The 18158-nt window shown below is 43.2% G+C and overlaps 1 protein-coding gene across 1 annotated transcript; it reads right to left on the reverse strand.

Moving 5' to 3' along the window:
* Window positions 1–8181: 8181 nt before the first annotated feature.
* Window positions 8182–18146, reverse strand: Bka (FCF1 rRNA-processing protein Bka). Its single transcript, XM_065445189.2, has 8 exons — window positions 17997–18146; window positions 17735–17802; window positions 16332–16403; window positions 13390–13538; window positions 12045–12117; window positions 9311–9398; window positions 8656–8750; window positions 8182–8291 (listed from the first exon to the last, which is right to left on the reverse strand). Exons 1-8 carry the CDS (start codon window positions 17997–17999, stop codon window positions 8243–8245), a joined length of 597 nt encoding a protein of 198 aa, XP_065301261.2. The 5' UTR covers window positions 18000–18146; the 3' UTR covers window positions 8182–8242.
* Between the last annotated feature and the right edge of the window lie 12 nt (window positions 18147–18158).

Raw genomic sequence — 18158 nt, forward strand, 5'->3', positions numbered from 1 at the left:
GCTTCATGTCTCGTAACCTCTCTACTGCTTTGCAACGTTAAACTCCATAAATCTGTTGCATCACTCAAGCTAGGTAGGTTACTGCACGAGCTATTCAGCTGCCCTTTGGTGAGCAATCGAGAGGGCAGGCCTGTGCGAGCCTGGTACTAATTGTCTGTGCTGTGCTCATTGCAGAAGATACTGCAGCAACATTACACTGCGAGGAGCCTAAACCATTTGAGCTTGATGCAGAAATGGTTTTGCTTGCAGAGGTGGTTCTTCAAGAGGCGCTCTTGAAGATGAAGCATTTCTGGGCATAGGTTGATCAGTGATGCATCCTTTGCACTGTTTAGACTAGCATCAACATTAATAGTGGTGTTGTCTTTCAATGGGGGTGCCCCACCAGAATTTTGATGACTAATGACGTTTATGGGGTTCTGCTAGCTTCCGACACTATAGGCAGTTAACATAATGACATTTTACAATCCTTTTGGAAGAGCCATAGAGCATGGCGATTTTAACACCAATCGGTGTCTAGAGATTTGCATGCTATGCTAAAACGAAACGTAAGATCATTCTGGCTGCTGGCATGATTGGTTATACGACACCTTATGCTGTGTAAAGGTCATGCGAGTGGAATGCAGGTTTCTCACTCCACCCTTTGGTTGATCACGCAGCGACTGTCCTGCGTTTGTGATTGTGTGCGACGTGCCCATAAGATCCACCTGAGCAGTGCTTCCAGTCTGCCACCTATGTCATATGAATGCTAAATACATGTGGCAGCCCGAGAACTTTGGGAAGAGGGTTGAGCGTCCACCACCACAAGAGAATTCAATTGTGCAGAATGGAAATGTTTTGCTTTCACAAAAAGAACCAAACTGTTACAAAGCCATGCTGAATGCTGTAGTGTACTTGTCATTCTGCTGTCTTTGTTGGTACAGTAGGGGCTGTGAATCTGTGAGTAGCTTTGGTACATAAAATTTAACTAATTGATTCTGACTGAATGATTGCATTCGTTGCAATTTTTTCTGGAATGCTTGGACATTTTATGTGAATTGGGCATAGGCTCATTCTACGACTAAATTAACTTGCGCAGTTAGACGTGTCAAAATTGTACATTTTGGTAAAAGATTTGTTATATTGATCACCTTGTTGGGGGTTCCTGCATTTCAGCATTCCAACACAAACATTGCAGCCTTCTGGAACCCTTCTGGTAGTTAAGACATTTGTAAGCTTTTATGAATGAAATCTCAAAGAAATCCATACAACAAATTCACACACGTGATGAAGCAAGAGCAAATGTGTGTATATATATATATATATATATATATATATATATATATATACAGAGGTTTTATGAAAGTGCCCACAACGTGCAGGCCTTACGCTAGCACGCACACACAAAAAAGTCGCGATTCCACCCGAAAGGCGGAGCATCGATTGCGATAGCAAATAGTAGACAGCTATAGAAAGTAAGGATAGTTTCGTCGGTCGTATAAACATGTTAACAGTCACTGACTAACTTCACCAACGTGTGTCGTCGTCCAGCATGTGTCGTCATCCCTCCGTTCGTGTCAATACGTTCTGCTGGAAAGCAATTATGCTAAATTAACATGCACGGCGTCATGCGCGCACAGGTAAACAAATAGATCTCGCTCAATGACCGTGGAAACTTGCTGTCAAAATGCTGGAGTGAGCTATGGTGGCAGCAGCAGCAAGTGGACCGACTTTCACGCTGTCTCGCTTCAACGCGAACGAAACGCTGGAAGCACAGCGCATACGAAGCTACCGGCGCTATGCGCACTTTGCCAACATCGCAGATCGCTTTGAAGACGAGACTCGCGTGGGTGCGTACCACGTCGCAGATCGCTCTCAAGATATGGTGGCTGTGCCATCAGAAGTAGAACCCCCCCCCCCCCCCCCTCGTCTCGCATGCGACACAAGAGGGTGCGCTGGTGTGGTTCCGCCCCCCCGCCTCCCTCCCTCCCTCGCGCAAGGTTCAGTTGCAATCGTCGGCTGGCCCTCGCGACGTTATCGTGTTTGGACTTTATATGGAACATCACGGCGATGGTGATACCAGAAATGCGCTTGGAGTGTCCATATAATTGATGTTGCAATAAATAAATAAAGAAAAAAAAGAAAACCTTCCTACACAGAATCTGAGCATGTTGCGTAGGCTCACAGGCATCTCTAAAGCACACCGATCTGTTAATGAAATGGTGAATTGCACATAATGGATTATTCAATTTAGCCGTTCACTGCATATGTGCGCCTCTGGAGCTAGGGGCGCCTATTCTTGGCCAATCCTGCAGGATGGGCTTCGCTTCACTGCGATTCTTACATAAAATCAACGTATGCCGGCTCACAGATATCTCTAAAGCACACTGATCGGCTATTAAAGTAAATTGCTTTTCAAATATTCTTTTATTTATTCTATTTTCTTTAATTTTGTAATCCAGCATGCACCATTGAGGGTGTGCCGTTATTGGCTAATCCTCCAGAATGGACATGTCGCACTGCAATGCAAGAGGTAATCTACATATGGTTGCTTGATACGCGTCGTACTTTTCTGTGCACACACCTATCATTGCTATTCTTCCCTCAACAAGCATCATGCATCGTCTTTGTCCTTGTGACATCGCTGCATATACTTCTCACACTGTGCATCCACCTGATTTGGAGTTTGCTGTTGGGCATAGCTTGTGAACGAAGCAGTGCATGAAGATAAAAAGCGCATGACAATAATGTTGTGACCTTTGTGGTGGATAAACATTAAAGGGGCCCTGAACCACCCTTCTGGCTTTGTGAAATAGCATAGTCTGTGGGTAGCATCCGCTGCTGTGAACATTTCGGCCAAGTTTTGCTGTCGTATGCGGGGCTTGGAGCTTGCAAGTGGATTGTGAAGTCGCCTTTCTCTCATATGCTCTTTTCAACAGAAGGCTTTGTCCTCACTCCCTTCTAGATGCACTATTTAGTAATACCCTTACACGGCTGCTATTGGCCGACAGTTGACATCAAGCTGCTATTGGCTACATGCACTATTTAGTCATACCCTTACACGGCTGCTATTGGCCGACAGCTGACATCAAGCTGCTATTGGCTACATGGCGTATATACTGTGGCTGCCGCGGGGTGCTGCCACGAGTCTACTGGCTAAGCGCACTGTGGCTCGCTGAGGACAACCATGTTTGGCTTATGTTTAACGTGTCGTAGGCACAAAAACTGAAATCTCAACTTCACGGCAAGAAGACATTTAGCAGGCAGAGCATTGTAGGCACGCCCCACTGCACTGTCGCCTTTGCAGTGCAAAGCATTGAAGAAGGAACGGGAGCACAGCGCAGGCCCTGTTTGATTGCCAATAACTCCGCTTCTGCTGAATGCATTGAAGTACTTTTTACAGCGAAATATTTCTGAAATAGCCTATTTTCACTTCAAATGCCTTTCTCCACTTCGATAAAAGTGGTACCTACTAGCCATTTTTACAATGTCTAGTAGGTACTGTGGGGCGTGGCGTTTCTTGAGGTGCTCTATGTTTCTGTGCAGCCGCAAGTAAGAGTGGGTGCGAGAGAGAAAATCTGGGGGCCTTTGCTCCGCAAATATACGACTCTGCCTGGGCACTACGGCGGAAAGGTTTCTTTGTGCATGTTGCATGTCTTTGTCCCTAGACATGCCAGCATTGTGGACCACTTTACATAAGCTTCACCTCGCATAGATTCCAACAAGTGCCTTGGATCTGTATATCTTTATACCCTCGCTGGACAGGAACCTGGTGGGACAGGACGCCACCTCGCTACCACATAGCTTGCACTTGAAGAGACAGATGCTCCAACCCAGGTACACTGACTGGTAGTGCATCTTTATCGCAAATCTAAGAGTGACTCACTAAGCTATCATTAAGGCCCTTCAAGAGGCTTCCGAAAAAAAGAACGAAAACTTCATCTGCAGTTCTGTGCAAGTATGCCAGGGAGAGCAAAAGTGTTCGAAACTTTCAATAGATAGCGCCACAAAATAGAGCCCAAGCTGTACACTTCTCGCACCCAATCTTAAACCTGTAGCATAACCTAGTAATCAAATAAACAAAAGTAACATTACAAGATGCTGCAACACATGTGCACCTCAGTGAATGCTGATGGCCACTAAACAATGCGTCCTCCTTGGCTCTACAAGTTATAAAAAGAAAGGTTATTCCTTGTCAGAAACTTTAGGTAGCTTTGACTGGCATGTCACATTTATGCTGTGCAAGTTATTACCACCCTTTACAATCTGACTGAAATGCATATTGTAAGCCACTAGCTTAGCTTTATTTTATCACTCTACAGAACACATTTTGGCCACAGTTACAGGGTGAGTGATCGTTACCTCCTCGCCCTCCTCTGTGTGAATTTAGAGCAGACAAAATATCAAGTTGTGCCTGGTCCTCTGGCTCCTCTGCCACACCCGTCTCTACACACACTACATTCCCACTGCCACATATGGCAGTGAAAGCCACACCTATTCTCGTACGCGAGTGCTTAATAAACCGAGCTGACCCCCATTTAACAAAATTCCAGTATTCTATCACCCACAAAACACGACATATGAGAAAATGGTCATGGCACAACATGGCAACACCTTGGCAAAAAACCTCTACAAAATACGTTCTAGTATATGGTTGCCACCAAATGAACACACTGCCCCTTTTCTAAATTGCATGCAGTAAAAGAAAGAGGAACAAAAGAACACATTTTAAGCTGTGCTTAACATATTGCCAAGGCGCTCAAGTGCAGAAGCTGCTTGAGCTATAAGCCAAGGAGTTTGAGACAAAGCACTTCATTGGAGTTTGTGTATCAGGATTGTGGATGACGGAGCAGCTGTTAGCTTCGACTCGCTGGCATCGTTTTTACTCTGAAAGGTGCCTGCAAATAATGACACCCGCCTCAGGCGGTGTTTATATTTTTGTCCTTTTTAGTGGAGCACGGAAATGGAACACTAAGTCAGAATTTTATCATTCAATTATGCTTCTGTGGCTGCAATACGGCCATTCGTGAGATGTGGCCTGGTAAGCTAAAGGAAAGCTGCAAAGACAACAAGGGTGGCCACAATGCTACTCTGAAGTTACCACACCAGGTGGCCATGACGTCATATAGTTGGACAGCATCTGCTCAGGCCTAGTCAATTGTTTGTTGGTAAGGCAAGATCACATTGCATTATTGAGGAATAAACAACTTGGGATTGGGCTAGTTGACATTCTATAAGTAGTAAACTTGAAGTACGAGGGATAAACAGTGGCAGGATGAACACAGACAAGTGCTAATGAAAGACTGTAAGACTGTATGTAGGAATATTTAAGAACTTTCCCTGCAACAAAATGGCCCAAGTGTGAGAATACACTTTGAAATCAATGAAGTACCACACTGAAATACCGGGACAATATGTAAAACAGCAAAATGTGCCCTTACCTTTCTATAAATAATTCACTTTCTGTCAAATGAAATTTGAAAGAATGCTTTTCTAGTTTACATTTATTTAGTGTTACGATGAAGACCCCCTCCCACTGCATGCATGCAATGCACTAAATCCGTCGCTAAACTGAGACTGTGATAAAAAGCTGCTTCTCGAAATTGCAGTCGCAAGTCTTGAAAGGTCAAGTGCAAAAAAATCTCACTTGGGCTAGCATGGTTAAAAGTGCATATACTCTAATGAAGCAATCTTGGCAAGGTTGCAGGGCTGCGTTTAAATGGAATGGTGGTAACCAGATAATATATAAATCCCAGCACATCAGCTTGGAGGTTTTTCAGTGAGCCCAGGATACTGAAAAGGTAATGCCCAGGATTCTGCTGGTTCTCAATGTTCTGAGTTGTGAGTAAGGCTCCATGTTTTCGGTATTTATTTTTCTTCAATATCGGGGGTTATTTATTGGTGTTAATTTTTTGCCCCCTCTGAATCAGTGTCTAACCTTAATACTGGAGAGAAATTGGTGTTTATCGGGGCTTGAAAGATCATTGAAGGGCAAGGAGGGACTGGCCTCCTCTCCTTTATTCATTCTGCTTAAGTGGCAAGAGTGGGGGAGCTTTGCGGGGAGCTTGTATTGGGTACTCCTGTGTTCTCTTTTCTTCTTTGTTCCAGGAAACTTGTGCCTGGCTTAAATGTTTGGAAATCATCATGCTGGTAAAAAATACGAGAAGGGAATGGGGCAAGAAAATTCAGTTTTTTCTTCAGTTTTCACCGATTTAGAGAAAACTGCCATGCTGGTTAATTTTCAGTATTCATTGGAATATACCAAAAACATGGAACCCTAGTCATAAGTTCTTTCTGGCAAATGATAATCATGGCATTTCTTTCAGTTATCAAAGATGTCAATTTTTGCTAGCTTCTTATGAAGCATTCACTTGTACTTCAAACAAAATTTTGAACAGAGACTAATATATATCTATACTTTATGAAGCTAGGCTTTTTATGTGATGTAAAACTTCATCTCAGTTGAACTTTAATGGAGCCAAGATTGATAAGAAAAAGATAAAGATCGTGGTTCACTGTATTGAGGTTTATACATATTTACACTAGGGGTGTTTCAATAGTGAAAGCTTTTAATCGAATTGAACTTAAATATTTGAGAGAAATGGCCTTTAAATATTGAATAGAATATTTCCAATTCCTAAAAGTAAAATACAAAGTTTACGTGGAGTCTGTTGGACAAAAGAAGGCTTATTTATGTGGGCTATTTGATAAATCTAACGCTGTTAACTTGATCTGAGGTCAACTAAGAAGCTCGTAAATGAGAGACAACAAGCCTATTAAAAATATTGCGATGGAACATAAAAACAATTGAAAGGTAATGAAGCTTAGAACGAGAAAGCTGAGCTAGTTGGTAGGGATTCGCATTAGAAAAGTTAGGCGTGCAGACACGCACACAAGAAACGGACAACACGGGCACCTGTTTGGTTCATTTCCCTCTTCTAACTTTTTTCTAACACGAAAGATAATGCTTGTGTATGATTCATGAATAATGCTGCCAGTAATGAAACAACAGCACATCACCAAATACCTGTACGTTGTGTTTTATGATTAAGAAGCTATGCAATGCTGGTACTACAGCACCGCATATCATATCAAAGGTATCCACACATGGTGACATTTTCCAAATAATAAATTGTTTTACCTAAACTGTGACCACAAATTTACTATAGAGTACCTTGTGGGCACGCACGACTGTCACCCATCCGCCGTTGTTGTTGTTTTCCCCGCATGGCTCTTGCATCTCCTGTAATCAGGCTTCTCCGCATAGCTAAGCACCGGCGGCGGTCGGTGTGGTTGCAGCATATTTAGAGAGATGGCGCGACTGTTGCGCTGCTAGCACCACCTAATGGAGTGGTTACTAGGGCACGAAAGGGAGCAGGCTATTCCTTTTTGTATTGGGGTCAGCCAGTGGCGCGGATGTTTCGCGCGCAAGCCCACCGTTCGCAGGGACGTCCTACGACAGGCTTAGGAGCAGAACACCGGAATGGACGAACACGATTGCTCAAACGCGACACCGTTTGCGTGACTGAACCCGTGAACGATTAAGCATTGGTGTTCAGCATGGGAGCAAACATAATTGCTCGCTATCCGGTAGGGGGGAGTCGGAATTCCTCGATTTGTCGCGGGCCCACTGGCATGTTCTACGTGTAGTAATTTGGCTAGCAGGCATTAGTGTATAAAAGGCGCAATGAATGCTCTCTAGATTGTTTGCACTACTGTGTTGTCGTTCCTTTGTCCCGAGAGCATGCTTGAGACCCCACAACGTAAAAAGCTGGGCATACTTATGTAATGAATTGAATGACTGGAAACTACTGTACAGAAGCGATATCCATGCATTTGCTTGCAAACTGGTGCAGGCGGACAACAACTATGGCTTTCCAGCAGTAGTGCAAGCTGAAGTGTGCGCTTGCATTGGTCCTTCTCCCTGCGAACTACAACAAATCCCCCTTATTTATACAGTATTATTTGAACAGAAATATTCAGCAACTTTGAATTGTGAATTGCTAAATAAAATATGCACACACCCTTTAACTTACAGAGAGAAGTGCAACCAGACAATGACTTTAAGGGAAGTGTTTTGCTATGCACCTAACTTTATCAGTGGTGCATAGTGGTTATCTTGCCTCTTCATGTACTGGTTGTACGCGCATGCTGGCCTTGGGGCATGGTGTTCTGACCACAACACTGCAGAATAGAAGAGCTGCATGCCGTCTTAGATTGCGTTTTTATTAACACAAGACTGAAAACAGAGGTCTTGTCAGCCACTTCAAATCTTTGGAGCACCATATGCATCTGGCATTCTTTCAATGGAAAACCTGGAACAAAGGGGGAAAGGAAAAAGCATTACAGTTGTTAGAACAAGGCTGAGGGCAGCAGCTGGACTGGTATAGCGTAATTCAATTCCGTTTCCTTATCAGTCGCTGCTCAGGACAAGCTGATCCTGGTAATAATGTAGGGAGAGCGCCATTGTTACTGCTTACAAGGTGTCAAAAGGACTATAAAGTGGAATGTAACTGTAACGTTATCTCAGCCATGGTTGTTTTGAAACCTCTAGTTATATTTGTCTCACGAGTCCAGTGAGGTGTTTCCTAAAGATCGTAATTAGGCACACCAGACACACAAAAAGGGTTTGCATTACATTTGTGTGAATACGTACTATAATAAGCACACCGTACTCACCGCCTCTGGTAGATGTACATGATGGGCACACCGGGCACTTTGCGTATCCGCCGTTTCAGGTCTTTGTCGCACGTGGCCACGATGTAGCACTTGTGCTGTTGGAAGAGAAACCGTGCCACTGATACCACTACAAATGTAACAGCATTCACAAAGAGGGCAGTGACATACAGGTCTCTCAAATACGATTGTAAGCTTCATCAAGGTCTTCGACACGTGTGGCCCCGACTTATTTTCTGCAGTCCATGTGCACACTTGGCATGTAGCGTACATGGATTGGGACATGTCTGGTTGGGGTCGGATGAACCAGAGGTGTCACGAGACGGCCTAGCCATGCAGCCCAAATTGGGCAGCTTCACCGAGGTACCTGCTTGTTGAACTACATAATTTGCAATATAGCTACGAAATGTGCGCCAAGACAGAGGAGAAAATGAAGTTTTTCTTTTGACAGCGATTGCCGTCATTAACTTTTGTCCTTGATTCTGCACAAGCTCCCGATGCAATGAGGGAGAACAATTTCACTGGCATTCGAAGTATGTGCTTATGTGGTAGCGCTCAATTCCGGAAATATGGGTATGCACATTTTATGCACAAAATCTAAAATACGAGTCTCCTTCATTGAACCATGGTTGCTGAGGAAGGAATAAAAAAAACACACCTGTGTGATTCTTTCCACGAGGCAGTCGTCGGCGTATGTACCCCGGTGAAGGCAAGGAAGTCGCACAAACCTCGGGTCCTTGGCTATCCTGTAAGGACGAGAATAAGAGAGGTCCCGGCAGACAACTCTGCTTCAACACGTCTGGAGCAATCTTTATGCGAGTGTTCCCCTCAAGGAGGCAGCACAGATGAAGGATTCCGCACAACTAAGGTCTCTCATGGTGAGCTTCACTTGCCCCTGTCTTGCACGAGCTGACTTTGTCCTATGCCCGCAAATTTCCTAATGACATCACAACACTTAATCCTGAAATTATCATTGATGGCAGCATTGCACCATGTAATACAACAAGAAATTTCAGGGGGAAATGGCTGTTGTAAAAAATGATAAAGTGTGATAGATGTAGCCAGCCAGTGCAGGCAAGTATTGCCCTATTGTGTTCTCCCATTTCTGACGCAGCTGCCTCACATAGTGGCCTGCCAAAAGCATGCATCCAATGTACGAAAAAAAAAAAAGAAAGCCAGCTATGGCTATGTAGCACCAGAGTTCTAGTGCTGACCTGCAGTTTTGCCCTTGGAGTTAAAACAGCAGCAATGCCTTGTGCAGCCAGCAAAGTGTCAAAGGCTCTTACTAGCAAAGCAGTAAATGTCTGCATAAATTAATTTCTAGATTTTTCAGACGTCTTTGGGTGACACACATTTTCGAGTCGTCCCAAGACATTTGTAATCGAGGTTTTACGGTGTACGCTCAAGTGTCGTCCGTCTGCCACAGCTCTACTTTTACGGTGTGCTATCATATACGGTTACATGATTCCGTTATATACTGAGGCACTTCGTCTATATGCAGATCAAGCGCTAGCTATAGTTTACTTTCAGACTGAGAAAATTGCGGGGCTATGAAGGCTTGATCAACAAAGATATAACCATTCTTGTGTTGTACAGTACAGTCCCTAGTCAAGCGGGCATGCACTAATCATGCACAGTGGTGGCATCCACACATTATAATTCACACTTGTTTAGCACCTATGGCTGTGTTAATGTCGACAATGTGTACGGTCCGTCTCAAAAGCATTGCGATGCGCACACTTGATTTGTTAGTCCTTTTCAATGTTGCGCCAACTTGCACTGGTATGACTTCGCATCAGTCAAAATTTAGCGTTCACATGCTGACTAACACTGACAATGTTATAATCTAATCCCAAGCATTTACTGCCTGCTTTCAATATGCGATATTTTTAAGCCACGAATGATGTTCACAGATATGAACATTTCAGCACACAGGGCACATTAGTACTTTGCCAAATTTCTGCTGGGTACAATTGTTTTCCACTCTTGAGGTCGGTGCCTCATCAACAGGAAAATACCCATACATATATTGTTAACACAACAGTCGCGCGAGCATGCATGAGGGAGGACATGGTTGGTGAAGGCAGCGAGCCCATGGCCTCGGAGATTTGGTGGAACACATTAAGAAACAATGCAAAACACCTGATTGGCTGTTGGTGGCACTGATGCAGCCCCTGTAAGTGTTGCATGGTTTCTATGGTGACCCCAATAGCGATCCCTTCCATGGCACTGTTTGTCACCGCGGAGCTTAGGTTGCCAGCGAATGCGTTGAACCCACTTCATCTCCCATCTCATTTTCAAGCAATAACTGTAGCTTACAATATATCTGATTATGCTATTTACCTGATTCTGACGTGTGCCTTTCTTTTTTGCACGTAAATTGAGCCGAGAATTGCCGGAGTGATGCAGTCAGATACGAAACCAAAACCACCTTTGAGGCATTCGTATGTTTTACCGCATAACACTGATGTATTGCGATGAACCTAAGCCGGCCATCATTGTGCCACACATACTAATAAATAGACCACTGGCCATTTTTCTTGTTAAAAAAATCAGGTGCACGCGAGTTTTCTACTTTGTACAGTACTCTTAATGTCATTTCTAAGTGAAATTTCTCCTCTGGACACGTAGGAAGTGGACACACATTTGGTTTGGGGGTGTGTTAGAATCGGGCAAATACTGCAAAATGAATCAGCGTTTTTTCTGCACCTTGTTTAATTCGACCCCTTAGATAGTTAGATCCATTTTGTTGGCGCTGTCAGGGTCGAATCGACAGAAGTAAATTGTAGCTGAATTTCTCTTGTTTTGCAGAGCACTCCTTTATGCACCAAGATATTAAAATCTAAAGAAGCAATTCCATTTTTGGGGGGTTAGAACGGACGATGTGAAAATTACTGTAAGCAAGCTTTCCCGCACATTTAACTAGCCCTGTCCACACACCCGTTAACAGCACTGTTAAGGCATGCATGTTGAAAGATTGGGGTGGTGCAGGGAACGGACAGCGGCGGGAATGATGTCGCAAGCCCGCATGTTGACACTGCGGCTGATACAATCTAGCAATTTCTTTCACTCAATTCTATTCCTTTATCGTGATCCAGCGCTCATCACTGGCCAACTGTGGCGATAACGGATGGTAGGCCGAGTGAAGCTCGGACCACTGACGAAGCGCAAGAAGAACAATAATTAGAATGGAATTATTACATTATCCCGGTCCTTAATTATGATTTTCGTCTAAGGTCCACCGTCTTGGTTAGGTAAAATGAGATGTGTGTGGAGAAGCACTCTTGCAGGCTTTGCATATCTGTACAGGATGAAACCCAGCGCAGCGTGCATGACAGCACAACCTGAACATGAATGCTTGCGACCTTTCCTCATAGACTTGTACCACGTACCTGAGAGCGACCCTGTACTTGCTGCCCAGCTTCTCAAGTTCACCAATGACACAGTCAGTCACGTATGGGATGCCTGTTAGGATGGACAAGATTTGAGCAACAGTTAGCTACATTGCGCTGTCCTTTGTAAACGTTATCCTTTGCAAGGAACTGACATTAAATGGACACTAAAGAAAAAGTTACTTTAGACTGACAAAGTACCCATTCAAAACTTTATTATCACTAATTGATGGTAACAGGTTAATTGCTATAAAACAAAATTAAGCCAAATTAAAAAAAAAAATTGTGGCAATACATGAGCACCGGTATGTCTGTGTTATGTCATGAATTTCAAAGTACTACTCTCTTGTACTTGGGCTCTTGTAGTGCAGTGAACATTCTCAAAACTTGCCAAGTTTAGTCTTAGCGTAATTAGAATACAATGTAGTCAATCCTTACTGATAAAAACGTGAACTAGGCTCCAGCAGGTGCCGCAAAATTCCATGACATCACGGTGAACTGGTGCATTTCATTTCATTTTTTTTCCATTTCATTTTATTACCTTAAAGACCCCTTGACAGGGGTATTACATAAGAGGTGGGAATACATTAGTACATAATTTGCATAATACATAACTGAACACGCAAACAACAACAAAAAACTGCATGTGCTAAAGTGTTACATACGTCAGCGCAAATACATAGACCTAAGTAATACAAACTAAAGTTGCACGAGCATATAAGTCTGTTAACACAGATCATTTTCATTGTGAAAAGTGCGCAGTGACACTCTCCATGAACGTAGAAGGGCAAGTGATGGCGGAGATTTGGTGGGGCAGATTGTTCCAATCTGTAGCGGCATGGCAAAAGAATGAGGCGGAAAAGGTAAGAGTGCGCATGCGAGAGCGGCCCACTTGAAAAGTGTGGCGTATACGATGAGATGTTCGGGCTGCGGGGAGGATATATGGTGGTTGATTAAGCGAGCTGTGATAAAATCTATGGAAAAGTGAAAGGGTTCTCGAGCGCCAGCGCCTACAAAGGGGAAGTAAATTCAATTCTTTCCTTCAAGGCAGCGTCGCTGCTAGTCTTTTGTTCGTTGCATCTTTTCTGGCATATCATTCCTTCCCCAGATTGTAAAAGTGTTTTTTTTATTGTATTATATTTGTATTAATTTACTAATACAGTTAAACTTATTTTGCTTTTTAGTGCCTCTTCAAAATAGCTAGAAGAAGGACTGACTGGTTATCGGTCACCTTTAACTATGCCGGCTAACGATTTTGCCGCTTTAGCAGATTTTGCGGAACATCTAGCAACTTTAAGGTTGTTACAATGCACAACTCTGTGTCGCAGGCTAGTTGCTAACTTACACTTGGCATAAAGGCAGTCCATCATTGACTGGATGACATCCAGCTTGTTTTTGATGGCAAAGTTGATGAAGTTTGTGTCGATCAGGATCCGGAATGGGGGCCCCAGCTGTGTGTTGTACTTGAAGAACAGCGCCGAGGAGTAGTGTGGCCTTCAGACACAAGAAACAAGGAAATGTATCAGGCGTGCAGTACACCTGTGCAAGCAATCCAATTATTTCGCCCTGAATATCGAACAGCGTAGTGCAGGACAGTGACAGCAAAAGATGCGCACAGCATCGTGTGTGTCCTAGTCTTGCATTACGCTGTTCAAAATTCAGGTTGGTCAACCAACAAGCCCGAACTCTGACAATATTTCATTCTACTTTGGTTGCAGCAAATTTTCTTTACCTTTGGCACTTTGGTGCTTCAATTCCGTTTGTTTACACTGCAGCTGTCAGCAGCAATACGTGTACAATAGACGCAGAGCTCAATGCATTATACCCTCACATAAGTTATGCGGACTACGTCACAGGAAACATCTCACGATCGAGCTCAGATAGCACGTAAACAATGTCTACATGATGTCTCAATACACAGATCGGCAACCTGTACTTAATCTGATAAAACTCCAAAAAATCCCTGCGAAGTGCTTTATGCACTCTCCTATCAGATATGACACTACAAACACTGCTTTGTGGTCAATAAGAAACTATGCATAAAATGCTTTCACTATGAACAGCAGGTGATACTAGTTATAGAGGCTAACGATAATGTTATGCTAATGTGCTAATGCTAATGTGCTTATGCTAATGATAATAATTATGCTAATGTGCAGAACTGCACCATACTGCACTGTTAGAAGTATCAACCTGGCAGTGCCACAGAATATTGCAGTCTTTTGTTCAGGTGCTGATGATGGCAAACCTCTGTCTTGACCCTCCAGGTCTTCTACAGTCTGCGCAAAGCTTGTTGTATGCTGCATTTTCTTGCTCAACAACAGGCCTTTTTCATAATTGCAAAGCTAGCTTTGTGAGGCAGTTTGTCCAACTAATGGCGGCATAGTCATTTTTGCACAGAACTTGCGCAAGCACGGTTTGCTTGTATTGTGACATGGAAAATGTAGACATGGTACGCATCATGAAACCATGCACAAGGCACAAGCACCAGCATGCAGAGTTGACACTTTGTTTTCATTTGAACTATGTACCAATTTTGCCAACAGTTGGGCAAATGTGCATTGGAGAGAAGTGCACTTGTGAATTATGAAAAGCGCCTATATGGTTACCCACCTTTCCTTTAGGTCAACTGTGTTCACAAGTCTAAAGATGCCAATGTTTATTAAATATACTTGATCTAACTCGAACTAATTTTTTAGATGGTGTGGAAGTAAATTAATTGAAATCAACACGATCTGAAATCCCTGTCTCTGCTTCAAAAATGTATTTTGTGGCTCCATGGCTGACTAATGTGCAGCTTTTTTCTTTTTTCATGTTTTATTTCGAACAAAGTTGAATGCAACATTTCTGTATTTCACACATGCTATTTTAGAGTTCCAGGCATAGGGGGAAAAAAGGCTTTATTTGGCCAGAAAGGTGAGTCATCAATGTGCAGATTTTTTCATGAATGCATGTTGCAAAGCCTTCTTTCACACTGCTCAAAGTGAAGCAGGTGCAATGTGTTTAAATAAGTAGTAAATTGCAAAGAATTTTAATGAACAATATACACTAGGCATTTAGAAAGGGTGTAGTTTCATGCATAAGTAGCCAGATTTCATCAATTACAGAAATTTTGAAACCCTGTTTCAAACTGTATTTATCAATCTGCATGGTTTGGTTTTCTGACACACCACCAGTCAATAACAGAAACTTGACTTCAATACCTTGTCACATACCACCCACACAGGAGTGCTCAACATGCAAAAAATAGGTGAGGCGTGCAGACAGGACACAAGAGTAGAGAAGTGGACAACATGAATGCCACGAACACGAACGTGTTGTCCACTTCTCTACTCTTGTGTCCTGTCTGCACGCCTCACCTCTTTTTTGCATAATAAGTCCTTACCAACTAGCTCAGCTTTCTGCCGTTCTAAGGAGTGTTCAAATTTGAAAATAAAGGTTTCAAGTGAAGATGCTGTTTACATGGTTTTACTTACTGCACATTTATATATCTACTTCCTTATTTGTTATTGTGGCGAAGCTGGAACTTCGTGGTTAGTTTTATCGGCTTTGGGTAATGCTAGAGTCCCATGTCTGGCAACCTGGGCACTTCAAAGTTTGTAAAAATTTCCGTGGGCACGACACTGGATGGGGGAGGTGGGAATAGCACAATTTGCTTTTTGAATGTTTGCCCTTCACACACACCTCTTGCAGGATACATACACACTTTATAAACATTGATTTACTTCTAGACGCAGCACACAGGCAGCAAGAACTTGGCACAGCAAATGTACTGACAAATAACGCACTGTTTTCAGATGACAGTGACTTTGCTATAGCCAATTTCGCATACTTTAGGAAATGTCTGCTCGAAGCAGGTACACAATCAGAAAGAAAACTGTGAAGGGAATGGTCAGACTGGTGTGCTAACTCTTCTCCAAACAAATTTATTTTCCTAAAATTACTTTTCCAAATTATTTTTCCTAAAACTTGATAAGACATTCATAAAACGGTGTAAACCTAGTCTGAATTTGTAAACTTCTCAGAAAAGTGGGGAGAGTTGGGAGGTACGCAATCAACAGACTCATGCTTTTCGCCAATCACTGCACCCTAAATATGAAGCCTATGGTTAGTTGACAAACTGGTATGAATAATGAGCTTCGCTGCATAAACAAGGAGTACACAAGTGAAAAAGGTTAAACAATGAGCAAGCCATGCTGCCAGCTCACACACTGAATGATACATCGTGAGCGAGACTATTTAAATGAACGTGTGCATGCACACACAAAAAGAAAAGCCAACACTTACGCTTCTGAAACTTTGATGGCATGAGGGTCTTCCTTTTTCTTCTTTTTCGGTGGCAGACGATCCTTTGCTTTCCTGCAAGAGTAGAAGCAAAGCCAGCGACCAAACTGGTGATATGATGAGACTTCAGCACGCCTTTGAAAAGTCATACAACACTCCTTCTTAGAAACTAAGTTCAACTGCACAAGGACAAAATTGAAAATTCCATACACAAGATAAATAAGCAAGTGTAACAAGGGGCATGAAGGAACAAGCATCAGCCAATACAATGCAGCAGATCCTTTCATTGCATTCTTTATGCCTACTAGACAAGCACAAAGCATTGGTTCCTTTAATTCGGGATCATTAAGAATTGGGGTAGTCAGTTATCCATGACTTAAAAAGCTACACCGCCAAGGATAGGGCAGATGAGGGCAAAGATGGGTGATGAAGAAGCAATTCTGTCCGTTACACCCATCTTGATCTTTATCTGCCTGTGCACTGTAGTCCAATACAAGTTCTTTCACTCGGTTCCAATTCATTGTATCCACCACATGTGACTGGCCCATTCTGGCAATAACGAAGTTGGGATGATAGTCGATCCAATGGTAATAAAAAGAATATCAATAAATCAAGATGTTAGTCATCTGAAGAAGAGAAAGGGGGTGGTGGGAAAAAACCGCTTAACTACAGCTTGACTAAGCCCGTTCCCCTGTGCTATAATAGAATCACTGCATTACTCTGGCCCTGGCACTTTTATATGCTGATTTTACAAGCACAGTGTTACCAGCGGCAATTACCAGGAGGGCTGCCTTCACCATGTGTGCTTAGAAAACGCGCAAACAGCTCGGTGTGCGAGGTAGTGTTGGCGGATGGATGGATGCTATGAACGACTCATTTGGAACCGTAGAGTGACCGTGGCTCGTACACTTTATTCATTTAGAATTGCTTATTTTCACAATTTTTGTTCCCAGCCTTTATTAAACTGCGCCTCACGTCTGACAAAAGGAGGCGCGGAAGCACACCTAACTGTGTAACAGGCATTTACTTTAAAGGCGATGCGCAAAAGTTCGTCCCAAAAGGATCGATGACAGCTCTTCCTACTCGCCTGGCGGATTCACAACTTTCGACACAGAACTTATTGTATGTACAATAAATAAGGTAACTGTGACCTAAGCTGCTCGGTTGATGCCCATATGCACTATAATATGTTTCGCCTGATGATCGAATGTTGGCATCAGCGAGAACTACGTAACCTTACTGCCTACCCGTTCATACAGCGTCATTATTTGCTACAACGCGAACTCAATGTCACAAATCAGCCTTCTGCGAGTTTCGAGTAATAGTGAATGCCGATGAGAGACAGGGGCCTTTAAATGTGTCAGAATGACAGCTGACGCGCGCCGTTACTGACAGTCGCCACTCACAGCCTTTGGTCTCGCAGGCTGATCATCCGCTTCATTTTGGCGGCCTTCTGCGTCGCCTTCACCTTGGCCTGCGCACAAGAAAAAAAGTAGGATTAGACACACACACCACCACAAACCTACGTTGCAAGAGCGACGGCCTCCACTTTTGGATTGTACGACTACCCCGTTGAGGATGGTTACAGATTAAAACGTCACTCTACCCCAGTTTTACTGCTGTTGTAGTTATGAATTACTCAGACGGGAGCGCTTATGAATAACATACCATATTCTTGGTTTAAGTGATGGATTGAGAACACGGCACACACTATGACCTTTTTCTCACACGTGCCAGAGAAAACACACGCCGCAAAAGCGAAAACAGAAGCACATTGTTGGTAGACAGTGAGTGCGACTCACACTACTCGCGCCAAAACAAGGGAATGTT

Source organism: Dermacentor albipictus, chromosome 7 (assembly GCF_038994185.2).
Source record: "Dermacentor albipictus isolate Rhodes 1998 colony chromosome 7, USDA_Dalb.pri_finalv2, whole genome shotgun sequence".
Classification (NCBI taxonomy): Eukaryota; Metazoa; Arthropoda; class Arachnida; order Ixodida; family Ixodidae; genus Dermacentor; species Dermacentor albipictus.